General features: G+C 43.2%; 1 protein-coding gene across 2 annotated transcripts in view; it reads right to left on the bottom strand.

Annotated features, from left to right (window-relative positions):
• Positions 1 to 16,483, bottom strand: part of LOC137603981 (inositol polyphosphate-5-phosphatase A) — a 153,317-nt gene that overhangs the window by 118,885 nt on the left and 17,949 nt on the right. For both annotated transcript variants that reach the window (XM_068327887.1, XM_068327888.1), the window contains exon 2: positions 7,312 to 7,353. In XM_068327887.1, the coding sequence (XP_068183988.1) occupies positions 7,312 to 7,353 (42 nt within the window). The remainder of the gene's footprint in view (positions 1 to 7,311; positions 7,354 to 16,483) is intronic.

Here is a 16,483-nt window from a genome sequence, read left to right as displayed (position 1 = left end):
AATTTTGATTCGGATATTAAAAAAAAGGAAAGATGGGCCACCGGACTAAAGTCGATTTTGATATTTAATTAGTTGGGTTCCCAATATCCAGTTTGGTCATCAATTAAAAAACAGCAGATCAGATGATAGAGATTGATTAGGTTCATTTTGGAACCAGTGGGTTTGACCGTCACAAAAGATCTATTACATTTTAGAGTATTTACCTTAGAATACTAAACAATAACTTGCGCTAATGTGAAGGATGATAGTGGGGTCTCACTACACACCAGGTCTGACTCTGACAGTGGCTTTGATGCAGATTGAATGTGTAGTTCCTTTTCTCAACTCATGGAGGCAGCGTTGTGTAACATGTCTGTCAACTGCCATAAGCCTTCAAAGAACGCTGAAAAATGGACAAATCACAGCCCGTGGTGACGGATAGCGATACTCTTGCTTGAGGGGGGGTTGTCCTTCCAGAGAGTGGTAAATGAAGTTTACTGTCTTTAACTGGAAAGTTGACATTGAAGTTGTGGCTTCCAGGAAAGGTGGAAAAGACAATATTTTTACATTGGAAGCTGAAAATACTGTCTGTCTGGTTTGCCATGAGAGCGTTTCCTTGTTATACTGAAACTATTCATACTTGTTCATGCTAATATACTGAATATAACAAGCTCTTTGGGAGCTCCCATGTTAAAAAATTGAAGGAACTCTGAATATGAATGTGTGATATATCACTAGGATGTGAAGTGGGTCAGCAGGAACCACACTGCAGTGATTCTTAGTGCCTTTTTAAATTGAACTGTTGGCTGTTGGGCTGTGTCACTTCCTCTATATAATTTCTGTCCCCTAACCGTACGTAGAGGAGGACGAATGGATGCCCACACTATAGACACCGTACCTACGGGTGTACACATTTTGATTCCCTTATCTGTTCTCAATTTATTATGATTTCTTTTAGCTCTTCATTCTTAAATTCTCCTTATTCTGACAATCTCTATGGTTTTCTTCTGGAGCAATGCAACTATAACCAAAAGTAATTTCTATTTGGACCCTACAGTTAGTTCAGAATTCAGCTGCCCGCTGACTGCCTGAACTGGGAGGAGAGAACACATCTCTCCTGTCCTGTCACTTCATTGGCTCCTGATTAATCATAGAATACAATTCAAAGTCCTCATGATCACATGTAAAGCTCTCCACTGTAAGGCTCCGTCTACCATTGAAGATGTAATTGAAGTGTATCACCCCCCCAGGGCCCTTCGATCAGAGGATGCAGGATTTCTGGTGACCCGACGGGTCACCAGAAAGAGTAGAGTAGAACAGGAGGCAGAAGCTTCAGCTATCTGCCCCTCTACTCTGGAACGATCTCCCAGCTTCAGTCCGGGGGGGGGGGGACCCTTAGCTTATTTAAGAGTAGACTAAAAACCCTCCTCTTTGATAGAGCTGGGGAGGCAGTGGCTCAGCGGGAGAGCAGATGTCTTGAAGACAGATGGTCCCAGCCATCGGTGGATCGAATCCTGCTCCCTTCATGATGTCACCATGACGATGGGCGGTGTCAGCTCACCTCTCAGCCACTGCTGAGGCGCCCCTGAGCAAAGCGCTATCCCCCCTACAAGATGCTCAATTGGAGCGCACTTCTAAAGCCGCTGCCTCCCCATATACAGGTTGATGCTGTGCACTAACTGCATGCCTACAGGCCCCCTTGTGTGCTGTGGTTGTTTCAGGGGCCTGTACACACTGACTGTAAAAAAAAACCTAACACTCCTCAATGATAATGTAATTTCCCCCTGGGGGTAAATAGAGTATACTTTCGTTCAATTAGGAATAAGAGATTTCTTTAGATGAGTTCCTATTGGTTCAGACTGCTGAGGGAACTTTTTCTCTTCCATTAAAGGGAGGCACATTAATTACTTTAGGAGCTTCTGCTATTTCTTACTTTGCTTTTCCTGCTCATACTACACTGACCCTTCACATGCGCTCAAGACACTGCCGCTGTCTATGTGCTTCTGTTTGACAGGAGGGGAACAAGAATAAAAGACAAGACATCCAAAAGCCTGGAGATCCCGCCCCCACTTCAGCGGCTGGATCTAAACTTTAGACAGCAACTCTCTCTCTCTTTTCCTTGCCCTATTTCTGCCCCCACTGTATTTCCTTTCCCCCCCCAATCGGTCAAGGCGGATGACCGCCCTCCAGAGTCTGGGTCCTGCCTGGAGTTTCTTCCTCAATGAGGGAGTTTTTCCCCACCACTGTCTCTGATGCTCTGGGGGGTTCAGTTGGGTTTCTGTCTGTTAGAGCGCTTTGAAATGTGTGCCGATGTGGTTAAGGTCTTGTTCAGACTGGTCGCCAAAATCCAATTTTCATCCCATCTAGATTGATATCTGACGTCTCGTTTGTAGTCTGAACGGTGCCATACCACATGAAATCAGATTTTTGCGGGACAGATTGAAACCACGCTGGGGAGCTACTTTAATATCAGGTATGGACAGATGTGTCTCAGTCTGAACAGACACTCAAAACACTGATCGGATACAGCGGACCGCGACGCGAGAGCAAGGCGCCGCGTTACTGAGTGGTAAAAAATGTCAACAATGTCTGGTGTGTGTGTGATTTCCACTTCTACCTGCCAATACTGTAACGTAGCCAGACTCCATGTCCGTCTTTTTTGTTGTTACAACCGCCGCAATTATATGACCTCACACATACATTACATTACATACACACATTACACACACTGAACGGCACCTCAGCCCCGACATTGTTGTTACGGCAACCTGTCAGATCGGCCGATGATGTGGCCCAGTCTGAGAGAGCCAGGTCGCATTTGGACACTTGCTAATAAGAGTGTGAACAGTCAGCCCTAAAAATCCAATATGGAAGGAAATCTGATTGGAAGTTGATTGGCTGCAGTCTGAGCGCTTTATAAATAAAAGTTAACTGATTGAATTTCCCCCCTGGATCAATAAATTATGAATCAATAAAGCGCCACACCTGACTAGTTCCCCGTTCTGCTGAGCACCACTCCATGCACGCATCTCCCTCGTATCACCTTCACCTTGTTGCTATAGCGTTGAGGATACAGACACAGGCCTCAGTGAAGTTAACTAGTTAGCCCAATACAAGCCGACAGCAATAACAACTGAGGACCTTTGGTGTCTGGGCCAGGACATCGACACACACTGCTCCTTAGCCTGGACACATCTTCACCTCTGGGATGAACACACCCTCACCTGGAGCCCTGACATCACAAATGTGTTCTGTGGGTCAATGCAAATCACTGTTTATAGTACCGGAAAAGCCATGCCAGCATCCTAAGCCTGTTGATTGCACATGTGGAGCAGGCAAATGAGCCGCTTTGCCTACAAGTAAATGAATTACATGTCCTGAGACCAGTTGAGAGTTCTGATACAGGATCAGATTCATGCCTCCTGCCAAGACTTACATTTATTCCTCTGTTCTATCCATGTGATTGGTTTCCTGTATTATCATCTCAAAGCCTCCATTTTCCGGCACTCAGTCCAGTTGTGTTGTCTCAGATGTCTCACACCGCTCTCATCTCAGACGTTTGTTCGCTGTCAGATTGCTAGCATAAACCCTACTTTTCAACATTCTTGTTTCTGTGTTGACTCCCTTGTAGTTATTCTGCCTGAGGTATGGGTTCTACCTGTTTGGGCTGATTACCTGGTTTTGTGACTCTGTGTTACTCCAATTTAATCTTCCCTCTGCTGCCGTGCTTTAGGGTTAGGGTTAGGTCAGTTCCATGACACAACATTCTGGCCACAACGGACCCAACCAATAGCAACTGAGCTCAGCCAGAGCCGCTGACACGAGGGGACTTGATGCTAATGTTTAGCAGTTTACCTTCCTGGGTGAAGCTATAGGCCTTAGCTGTTCAACAGGAGCACAGCAAGGACGAGCTGACGACCCAACAGCCCCAGCTGACCTTCACTGGTTGCCCTTACCGTCTGTCTCCGTAAACGGAGGACACTTAGCCTGTTTCCCAGCATTTTCCCGAGCAGTCTCTCCACTTACTGCGCAGCGCCCCCCACCTCCAGTAGAGGAGGGGGTACCAAGTGGTCAACCAGGTCAAACTCAACCCCTGTTGTACCCATACATGTACCCATACATCTACCCAAACATGTACCCATACATGTACCCATACATGTACCCATACATGGGTACAATGGGGGTTGTGCCCCCTCTGCTGGGTCACCCACCAAACTTTTTCAGTTTTTATGTTTTTTGCGAAAAATTTGTACCTGGGGAACTATGAATTTTTGATTAATTTTTGTATGTTGAAAATGCTATGGATTAATGCAGTGAATAGTGGACACCACAGCTTTAAAGCAAGACGGTCCAGCTGATTTGATTGCTGAAGAGACCTGCATCTCCTCCTGTATCTGTGTGGGTTCCAGCTTCCTCCCACATGATTTGTGACTCTGATGACATTGTGACTGGTCGATGGCGTCCTTCGCCTCTTGCCTAGTGTTAGCTGGGCAAGAGGCCAGCTAACACTAGCATTTCTATTACCCAAAAATTGTCTAGTAGTAACAGCATTTAATGATTCTTCTTCTTCTCCTTGGAGCTTTTCCCTTCAGGGTCTCCACAGCCAATCAGTGTCCTCCATCTAACCCTGTCTTCTCATCCTCTTCTCTCACACCAACTACCTTCATGTCCTCTTTGACTACATCCATAAACCTCCTCTTTGGTCTTCCTCTAGGCCTCCTGCCTGGCAGTTCAGAACTCAGCATCCTTCTACCAATATATTCACTATCTCTCCTCTGGACATGTCCAAACCATCTCAGTCTGGCCTCTCTGACTTTATCTCCAGAACCTCTAACATGTGCTGTCCCTCTGATGTACTCATTCCTGATCCTATCCATCCTGGTCACTCCCAGAGAGAACCTCAGCATCTTCACATGTAATAATAACAAAATAATATTAATAGGGGGGGCAGTAGCCCAGTGGTAGAGCGCGCGGTAGAGCAAGTCGTCCAATGCTTCAAAGATCGGGGGTTCGATTCCCGCTCCCGCCCAAAAAACAACACTCAGAGGTGAGCTGACTGTGGGAGGTGTCAGCCCATCTCCGGAGCACCGCCGAGGCGCCGTCCCCCTTACAAGTTGCTCATTTGGGGCGCACCAATAAAGGAGCTGCCTGCCACTCTACCTCCTCTGCATGCATACAGGCCACATGTGTGTGTTTGTGTTTAGGGCCTGTACACACATACTGTATATATGTATACCTGTATATGCATGACTTGATTTGTACTAACTAGAGTGTGCTACTAATTTCCCTGTGGGGATTATAATAAGTATATAAAATTTAAAAAATAATAATAATAATAATGAATAATAATGTGTTGTCAATAGGCATCCAGTATCAGTTCTGTGACATGCCACACCTGTACGTAGATGTGTCAGCAGAGTTCAAGTACAAACAAGCAGCCCTGCTGCAGTCACACCTCTAAAGCCAGCTGAACAGCTTCACTGTTGATCACTACTGAGGTGATTCTATTTGACACTTAAAAATAACAATGCTTCGCCTTCTCTTGTGAGAGTTTCAGTTTCAAGTCTTTCCTGTTTCCAGAGGACACTATATGTATATGCAGTCTCTTTTACGCAGTTTGAAGCAGAATTGTTAACCCTTTATTTCAGCTAACCGGTTTGTGTGTACATAAGTAATCACTACTGCTGTTTTGTCTCTGAGCCAGCAGCGTGGCAATAACAGCCTTGAGATCCTTCTTTCTCAAAGCAAAACTTATGACATCATGTTGTATGAAACATGCCTTTCTCCTGGTGAGGGCAGCTGATGCAGACGAACACACAGTAAATATATTGTATTTGTGCAGTGCTGACAGAGCGAGCCCAGCGTGGCTGACTGCCGTTAACACGAGCCGTAAACGCTGGTCGTTCCCAGCTGAGGTCAGAGTCTGGATGATTTCCATGACGTCAGCAGAAGCAGCAGCACACCGCTGGCATGAAGCTGCAGGCCTGTCTTCACACTGAGGACCTCCCTCTGTTCTCTCTCCATGTGTGCTTTTATTTCTCTCCTCCTACCAAAGAATGAGGGCCTGGTAGGTCACAGCAGAGATGGTGTCAGCTGCAGACCAGTTCCAGATGCATACTGGTAGTTAGTAAGGCGTGACACTGCAGAGGACTTTGGGATGGGGTTATAAATGTCTTCAGGTGCGATGGGACTCCTCCTGGGACAATGTTCATCAGGACCTCAGACAGCAGGTCTGCACATTCTTTATCTGGAAATCCATCAGGACCTGAGGCCTTCTGGGGGTCGACCCACAACAGCTTCCTCCTCTCTCTGCTGATGAGGAACTCATGGCTTGGGAATTCATGAAGGGAGGGGGTCAGCTGGGAGGAAGTGGTAGCGTTTGTGGCCCCAAAGCAAGCATAGATGTCCTCAAGCTACCGTGGATCAGTCGTCTTCTAGTCACTGATGTGCTTGTTTCCATTCTACATGTTCTCAACGTCAGTAGAGTTAAAATGGATCTTCAAAGAAAATATGTAGAGGCTTCTCTCTGAATGCTCACCAGCAAATTCCTTCTGGTGCTGCTGTGTCATCATCACTAAGGGAAAAGACCTTCATTCACCCCTCGTGGGGAGTTAATAAAGGTCTATCTATATATTGTATACGTGTATATTTTACACACACACACACACACACACACATTATATATATATATATATATATATATATATATATATATATATATATATATATATAATTTATAATGGAAAACAAGAGTGAAAAACACGAGGAGAATGAGAGTGAAATACGTCGTAACGAAGTTGCTGAAATTTAAAAAAGTTCCAGACAATGACTGATCGGTAACGGTAGCCGGCGTTCCCATGTAGTATTTAAACAAAATGCCCATGAACGCAAGGGGGGGGGGGGGGGGTTGTTGATAGAGAGAGCACAGAGCCACGCCCATTAACAGAGTGTTTCGGGGCGAAAGTGATTTTATCAATATTCAATCAAAGATGTTGAGGGCCACGGATCAGTTTGGGGCAAGATATTTCAAATACAGTGTAGTTGGACATCTGGCAGCTGAATGACATGAATTAAAAAAAGCACAATATGGGACCATTAATCTAATCTCTTATATAATTGTATATAATTTCGGATCCAAAATGTTTGGGCTTTGCATTGTGCAGTGTGTTCTAATTTTGCACATTTTTAAATAGATTCAATTTCTTTCTTTCTTTTTTTATAAATTTCATCACATCATAAGGACAAACCACCATTCATGATTCAAAACTCAAGACCTGAGACTGAAATAAGTAATTATTTGTCCCTGCAGAATTTGGGCTGTCAGTCACTTACCTGGTAGAACTCCCTCAGCCACATTTTCTGAAGATTTTCAGGCTGTAAAGAGATAAAGGTGGATTAGTACCAGACATTAATAACACAATCTTTTAAAACTGAGCATGATTTAAAGTGTGCATATTAACAAATCAAAAAGCATGATGGGTTGAATTGGAGCACATCATTTTGAAGACGGAAGAAAACCAAACTCTACATGTAATTTATGTTCTGAGGGCAACATGTCAAAAGCCAACACATACATGTAAAACCATGTGTTCATGTTTGATGATCTATTGAAAGATGTTTCTGTCATCCAATTACAGTATCTCCCTACACACAGACACACACACATGCAGACACAGACACACACTTTAAAAGGCTGTTCCAAGATCTGCTCTCCATTTGGTTTGTACAGTCAAAACAGAGCAGGGCTTTAGGAAGTCTACCATTTAAGGGAAGATCTCCCCTTAGATATCCAGGTCTGATGAACAGTTGAGAGAGTTTGTCATAACAAGACTTCTTCATATGGAGTATACACAAGGGATCGGCTGCTAGCATCTGACACAAAGCCAAACTATATTATTGAAGTAGATATTGCATCATTTAATTGCATCAGGATACAAAGGACTGCATGTCCCCAAAAAACATTTTACTAATTCTAAAGCAGTCTTAAACTTATCTTAAAATTTTTCTTACTATTCATTGGCACCGAAAATGTGCTTAGTTTTGATGTAGGCACACAATTTAGTTTATTTAGCTTGTTTTCTTTTCGAACATGTTAATACACCGAACGTCTCATCTTCATCACATTTGCAACATCAACAACATCATCTGAAAAAAAAAGGGCTGACGGGTAGAAGCCATTTGGCTTATGAAATGAGCACCTTTAGTAAAAGAAGAGGTAACAACATAGTAGTACACTTGTAGAAAAGACCGTTAAGGATAACAACTGCAATCTTGTGCCAATCTTCAGAGATTGGTACCGGATTGGTCCAGTTCTCCACCCGTAGGGTTGAGTCCAATGCGGGACTCACTGGTGTGTGAATGTGTGTGATTGTTCTGGTGGTGGCCAGAGAGGCTGTTGGTGCAGATTGGTTGCTGTCAGTCTGCCCCAGGGCAGCTGTGGCTACACATGTAGTTTACATCACCAAATATGAATGAGGAGTGACTGGATGAGGGATAATGGATGAATAAATGAACTGGTCATCCTCTGGTCCCAAAGGCAAGACCTACGGGACTGACCTACTGCCAGCCCTCAAGTTACATCAGTCGATACCAAATTTCGATAGAGTGGGAAAATAGTAATATGATACATACATAATCACAGATAGAGTCAGATTAAAAGTAATGTAATGTAATGTAAAGTCAAATACAAAGTATATCTAAGATAAACATGTCCCATCTATCAGTTGCAGGTTACATGAGCACCAGTGTATTTGGAAACAACACTTCAGTCTGTCCAAATCTGACTCTTCATGACAGAAGGCATTTTAGGTGAGGCATTGTAAATTATTCCACCACGATTGAAAGCGGTGATGTGTTGTAATGTCAGTGTTGGTGTGTTCGTCCATTTGTCCACCAAATATCTTCACAACCATTCAGATAGAAAGATGAAACAAAAAGCACATGACTCAGGCAGCAAAGGGGATGAACATGAGATGATGACCTTCACCTTTGGAAAATTAGGTCAAGCTCAAATTTTAACTTTTGTACACTCAGGAACCGGATGAGATAGAAAGACGAGGAAGAAGGACAGTGTAAGACTATAGATCAAAGCTAGGGCTTTGATCTACCTATGCACTAGCTTTGATCTATGGTCAAAGCTAGTGCAAAGCTTTGACCTACCCTGAAAAGTCAAAGCTATGCACTTGTCAGGTACTACTTGCAGGGTACCCTGACCTACCCTGGAAGTGGTCAGGGTTAGTCGCGGGATGTTGCAGTTTGACTGCCTTGTTTACAATGTAGTTAATACGTGCAGCTTCTCTTCTTGATAACTGGACTTTCTTTCATTGTTTGCTTATGTAGCACTCAACAATGAATGAAATACGTGACCGCCATTAGATCTTATAACTAATACTGTGCTGATATTCCATCTAGTCTAAGTGTTCAAACTCACCCACTGAGCACGATAAAAACAGGTTGATCTACTGCTTCCAGGTTGTTAACCAACTTTGAAGCAATGCTGCTCTATGTGGTTTTGGAACAGAATTTGCATATTGTCAGAACATAGAGAAGACAGCATATATAGAGTACAATTACATACATTCCAGTGCAAAATATCAGGGTACATGCTGTACTGACATCATCAAACTTCTTATAGTGAGTGTGTGTGAGAAAGAGAGGGATCCATGAACAGTCTCCACCAGATCAGACAGAGTGGGCCTATATAAGGACATCCCCACTGGACCTTGTCATTTGTCACATGAAGAAAAAAAAAAAATGAGTGAGACAGGAACAAGCTGAGGAACACACAGGTTAACACCATCTCACTAAACCTGAGGGTCATAGAGTCAAAAGTATTGAAATGCATTGACTAAAGGACTGTTCTTTGTGTTTGGGTCTGTGCCACTCAGGGGTCATTTCTATATCTGTCTCTAGTTTAGATCCCATCGAAGCAATAGTACTGCCCTGAAAACAAAACTCTTTATTCTGGTTATTGATCCCATGAACAACATTTATATCGTAATGCCCCGGGTTGTAACAAAGAGAGCAGTAGGAATGAAATCAGATTACTTTGTTGAGCCCCGAGGGGGAAATTCCTTGTTGTTCCAGTTGTGCTCCAGACATGTCAGAATGAGACATTATCCACAAATAAGCTTTATCATGGTCACAACTCCTGCTCATAACTAACTTACTTCACTTAACTGGTGTTCACTTCTACCAAGTCCCACAAACCTCCCCCCTCCAACACATACACAGCACCCGGCTCAGGGCAACACCAAAATAACATTCAGCATTCAACACAAACAGCACCAAATCACACAAAACGTTAGTTCAGAACAGGGTTTCTTCTCCAGACCTATTTTCTAAATAAAATAGGTCAAGAGAACATGTGTCAAACTCAAGGCCCGAGGGCCACATGTGGCCCTCCACATCATGTCATGTGGCCCGCAAGAGCATGAATGGTCAACGTGTCTAAAAATAAATAGGTGTGTTGACCAAAAACTACATTTCCCATGATGCAGTAATTCAGCCCAGCCATATCCACTTTGTGAGAAGGGCATGCAGCACGCGCTGACAGAGCTCACTAGCATCAATGGTGCATTCATGGTGAAACAGCCTGTTCTGAGTAGAGATGATCTGAGTGACTTTTAGTCAACTGATATTCAGTTGCAGGTCGTCAGGGCCAGCAAGGCCTTCTCTGATCTGATCTGGCTTGACAGCCAGATCACGGCAGTAGTGAAGTCCAGCTTTTATCATTTGAGGCAGCTGGCCAGAATAAAACCAATTCCCTCGAGGCAACACTGTGAAACAGTCATCCACGCCTTTGTCACCACCAGGCTGGACTCCTGTAATTCCCTTTAGGGGGGGTCAGTGCTTCTTTCATCTCCCGTCTCCAGATGGTCCAAAACGCTGCTGCACATCTGTTGACCAGCACCCGTAAGCATGAGAACATTACCCCCATTTTAGCCTCACTCCACTGGCTGCCCATACACTTTAGAATCCATTTTAAAATTATTTTATTTACCGGTACTTTTAAATCTCTAAATGCTCTTGCCCCGTCTTACCTCTCTGAGCTTCTACTCCCCTATGTACCTGCTCGCTCTCTCAGGTCAGCTGATCAGCTGCTCCTGAGGGCCCAAAACCAGACAGAAGCCCAGAGGGGACCGTGCCTTTGCTGTTGTGGCTCCTAAATTGTGGAATAATCTGCCTCAGCAGATCAGACAGGCCTCTTCTGTCTGTTTTTAAATCTGTGTGAAGACCTACCTCTTTTTGGCTTTTAACACCTAGATAGACACTGGATTTTATTTATCTGATTTTATTGCTCTCATTGTATGGCTTTTGCTTCTACCCATGTTTTATGTTTTTAATTAATTTATTTTACTTACAATATTTGAGGAATTTTGTCTTTTATCTATAATGTTTTTTATTTATTCGTCTGTACAGCACTTTGGTCGACTGTGGTTGTTGTAAAGTGCTCAACAAATAAAGTTGGATTGGAGGTTGGACACGCGCACACACACACACACACACACACACACACACACACACACACACACACACACACACACACACCTGGGCTTGCACCAGGAGCTAGTGTGACTAACCCACTGTGGCTCAGTGTAAAAGAATTGAGTAAACCACAAAAAGCCACACTCTGTGTCCAAGACAGCGTCTTGCTGTAATAGCAAGTAAAACTAACAAGTAAACATTGACTAATATGTTGTACGTCTGTATCTTCACATAGTGAATGCAAGTTTTCAATTGTTGGGGGGTGTGAAACCATGCTCGTCACAGGGGGGGTCCAGGGGGCCCCCTGGGAAAGGACATGTTTTAGAAAATGGGGTTGTTGTCCTGCATTCTGAGGGCAAAATCTTCTGTTGAGTTTACCTACAAAAACCCACTAAAGCCAGCAGCTGAAGCTGAACTCTCTTTATTTCTGTCCTACTTTATGCAGGAATGAATGTGAGATTCAACAGACTACAAACAAGTATTGATAATATCTTTCATTGACCTTCTGATCGGTCTGTCACCACCCCACCCCCCCTCTCAGCATTCACCATTTGTTTATTAATGAGGACTTTAACACAAACTCTACTAGAAACACTGGATTCTTTTGATCGATGGTCCTCTCCTTGTCTTACACCAATTCACGGGTTCAGCTTGAAAAGAAAAACAATATTTTTGTTTCCCATTGGACGAGAGGAGGTCATGACCCGAGTGCATATTTAATGATTGGAAGCGTTCGGGTCACTTCGGGTATTTCCGTCGGCATGCGGAAATAGCGCCGCTCACTAGCGAGTGGCACTAGCGAGCGAAAAAGTTGTAAGTTTTAGCCTTTTTTCTGTAAAAATAAGAACGCCACTGTGGCTACACAGGCTACAAACCTTGTAGCCAATCTGTCCAGGACCTTCAGGATCTAGAAGGTACTCCTGCACTATTAACTATATTTATTTTTTTCATATTTAATGTTATAATTTTATTTTGTTCATATTAAACATAATGATGAAAACAGTAATCCCCCCAAGGGGCTCAATAAAGTCTATTTCTGTTTTCTTTCCAGGCATTCTTCACAAATGCCCCTTACCGCTGTCACACACAAAAAAACTCCCCCAGGGTCAAAACTGATCACAGGCTTAACCCTTTAAACCCAGGTGTATCGTGTACATTGGTCTTTCAACATTTTGAGACTTCTACCTCATAAGTTTGAGTTTTTCTTTTCCTGATAAACCTGGTGTACACAACCAAATGCATACATCTGCATTTTGCATGCAAAAAAATTCCAGGTTTGGCAAAAATTATACGAATTAAAGCTGCATATATACAAATTTATTCAAAAAAACATTTTCAACAAGCCATCATTTCAAAAATTAGATTTTTCTGGCAATTAGTTCATTGGTTCGGCCTTTCAAGGGTTAAGGAAAAGTAGTCAACGTTTTAATGAGGTAATAAGATCATTCTGCTGACAGTTTTAGAAGCTGGATTGAAAATATTTCAGCTGGGGAATATATGTCCTAGATGGACCTGACACATCTCCAGAAACATGTCCATGTAGAGTCCCTCTGGAGAGCTCTACAGCTCCTGACTGGAGGCTGAGAACAGAGATCTGACCTGTCAGTGTGTTGATCAGCAGTCCAGAGGGCCAATAACCCACTGGAAGGGCAGACAAAGAGTTAACACCTGTAGCTGCACACCACCTCATCAGAAACTCATTGGCAGTCATTACACCATGTTAGGGGGGGGGGGGGGGGAAAGTCCATACATTTTCTTGCCTCTCCTTCACAATCTCCACCGGCTCTCTAACTGGTTTTTTGCCCGTGCCTGAATTCTGTCAGTAGATGCTCTGCGTTTAAACAGTGTAAGGAAGAGACGATGGTGTCTAACGAGGCTCCACGTCCGTCACTCATTCACACAACTGTAGAAAACACTGGAGTGAAGTGTCTTCACTGCCACCTCTTCTCTCTGTTTTTCAGCTTAATATGATAATAAAGGATGAGTTTTCACACGGACGCTTTGTCTCACCGTGTTGAGGAATAAAAAAGCCAATAATGTGTGGAGTGTGTTGGTATAGGTGTGGGATCACAGTGGTAAAATACAGCTTTAGGGGGGGCAGTAGCTCAGTCCACTGAGTCTGGGGCTGAGCACTGGAGGGTTGCCGGTTCAAGGCCTGTGTCGGGCAAAACATTTCGGAGTGTCAACTGACAGTGGGCGATGCCAGTTCACCTCCCAAGCAATGCTGAGGTGCCCTTGAGCAAGGCACCGTCCCCTCCTTAAGCTGCTCATTGGGGGCACCACAAAGGAGCTGCCCTTTGATCTGCTCTCTGGTCCTCTACTTACACCCTCTCCCTCCCACTGTGGGTCCTCATTGAGGCCTTCTTTGGGTAACTAGTATTAGTGAACACTCCTTTACACTGAGCCTAAGGGGAATGAGATCATGGTCTGGCCTGTTAGAACTCTGACATGTGCTGTGAACTCATGGTCACCACGAGTGTCTTCGTTCTTCAGGGATCCTCATGCTGTTTCCTTCTGACCTCAGCTTTGACAACAGTATTATTCTTTCATAACGCTGTCTGCCTCTGGCGGTGGCCCACCCCCCATCTCCACTGGCTGCTACTTCACTTCATCCCTTCCAACAATAGTGTCTCCTCAGACCAGACCAGCATGAGAAACAGTTTTAAAAATTTATATAGAGCACAAAACCTTCATTATTGAAGAGAAGAGAATGAAAAGAGCATCACTTTAAAAAAGAAAGTGTTGCTTGGTTACATAGACACAAAGGAACTACAGTAATCCCTCGTTACTCACTGTTAATGCGTTCCAGGACCACCCACGAAAAACAAAATTTCACAATATAGCAACAAACTATTTATTTTATTATTCATGGTAATTTAAACATTTCTGAACCCCCCCATACTGATATTAAACCACCTTCTATCTGTATTACCTTTAAAACACTCTGATAGACTTGTAACACCCCCGGTGTTTCTTATGGTGGACAAGGGACACGATTTTCATTTGAGGTCTTTATTTGGCATCCAGCCTTAATAAGGAACAAACAAGAACGCATTCTCACTCTCACCAATAACAATAGCCAATAGCATGCGTGTACGGTGTCACGTGACTATCTACTAAAAATCCGCGATGGGGTGACGCCGTGCATCCTGAAGCAGTGAATAAGCGAGGGATTACTGTATTGCAGAAAAAAAGCTTTTATACAAAGACAGAATACAGGTAATTGTTTGACACATGAGTGAACATCTGGCTCTACAACAAATGAAACATGGCTGAATTTAGAAGAATTCTTTGTTTTGTAATATACTGGTTCCTGCAGGGAAATTATACATTCCACCAACTTCACACAACTTCATGGACATAATCCCTCCACCTGAGGTCAAAGCCTGCATCGACATAAAGGATGTGGCTCAGTCATTTAATGTGTAAAACTGACATGACTTCATCATGCTAACCTTCTGCTAACTCTGCTTCTATCTGGGATCATGTTGGATCTGCAAAGCCACCTCCAGATCCAGCTCAAGCTACTGATTATTTTTAAAGGCTATTAACTTAGCTCCTACTTCCAAACAAGGCAAAGACTTTTTCTATTGGCAAGGAAACGATGCCCTTAGGAGTAGTGGAAAAAACAGAAGGTGTACCACTTTCTATATTTATTTCTGACTTGATACGTAATTTTTGGTGATTTAACCATTTATAAAATATGTCAAGTAAACCCAGATTACTGTGTCAGATAACTGTCATTTTTTAACTCAAATTTTCTAAAACGCTTGTCATCCTGCAATTTACTCACCAAAAATATCTCTTCAAAGGTATGTGTAACAATTTTCAACAGTCTATGAACGTAAAAATCTTATTCCCCTCAAATTGTGTTCACAAGTTTGTGTAATTTCATGTGGATTTGTTCTTGATGGAGATAATCCATCTACCTGGAAGGTGCACATTATCAAGAAGCTGATTAAACACCCAACGGTTCAGCCTCATGTTGTCAGGACATTCTGAGGACCCATCTGCACCAGGCAGAACATTTATTCCTGATGTGTGTATTTAGTGTAAGTGTAAAACAGCTGTGTGTCACTCCTCAGTTTAATGATCAGATGGTTGCAAAATGACTTCAAATCACCATCACAATGGAAAAGTTTAGGATGAAGGACAACGGCACCTGGGCTCTGATTGGCTGACAAAGTCAGCTTGTCAACGTTATCTGGTACGTCCAGTGGACTAGTGATTAAAACAGTAATTAAAGCAGTTTAACATTAAATACCAGTGACTCAGGGGAGAAGATGACCCCGAGCTACAGAGGACTCAGTCCTCATGTGGGGGGGGGGGTTCATCTTGGCCCCTTTGTCACGTGTTTTTCAAATATTTGGATGGAATACTTTGTTTGCTTTAGACATGTTTTAGCAGAGTTTCCAGGACTGTATTTCCCCAACCTGTAGAACAGAGGAATCTAATCAACGATATTTCATCTATACTAAAGGAAATACTGATATCCAGCAGCAAAGGAGTAGAACTGTGCAAGTCAATCAAGTATATACATTTGCAAGGAAGTGCAAATTGGAAAAATCCATCAATTGCTTGATCAGTAAGAGCCATTTCCAATTTTTTGGAGTAGGACATGAGAGAGGGGTGAAAGGAGGAGAAGTGGAGCATCTCAACATGCTCTTCTGTCCATCCTCTGTGGTCTGAAGGCAAACATGTTCATATTTCTAGTATTCCAAATGTCATGTGGGCCAGGAAATAATGATGCTTTCTCCTCTACAAGCCAAAGTACAGTGAAGCACTTCATTAGAAACTGACAGGTAAAAGATGAGTGAAGGTCACATCTGAACGTCTCCAGCAGGGAAATAAAAATGATGAACTTTTACAGAAAATACTTCCTATAGAATTAAACAAGCCAGACATGGGACTGAAACATGCCTGGTTACTGTAGCTCTATGTAGGCTGTAATAAACTGTGACATAGCTCAAGTAACACGACATGACAGGAGTTGGCATGTGTTACTGGAAAATGTACT

The sequence above is a fragment of the Antennarius striatus genome, chromosome 11, assembly GCF_040054535.1.
Source record: "Antennarius striatus isolate MH-2024 chromosome 11, ASM4005453v1, whole genome shotgun sequence".
NCBI classification, from domain to species: Eukaryota; Metazoa; Chordata; class Actinopteri; order Lophiiformes; family Antennariidae; genus Antennarius; species Antennarius striatus.
This window is presented reverse-complemented; position numbering and strand designations above follow the sequence as displayed.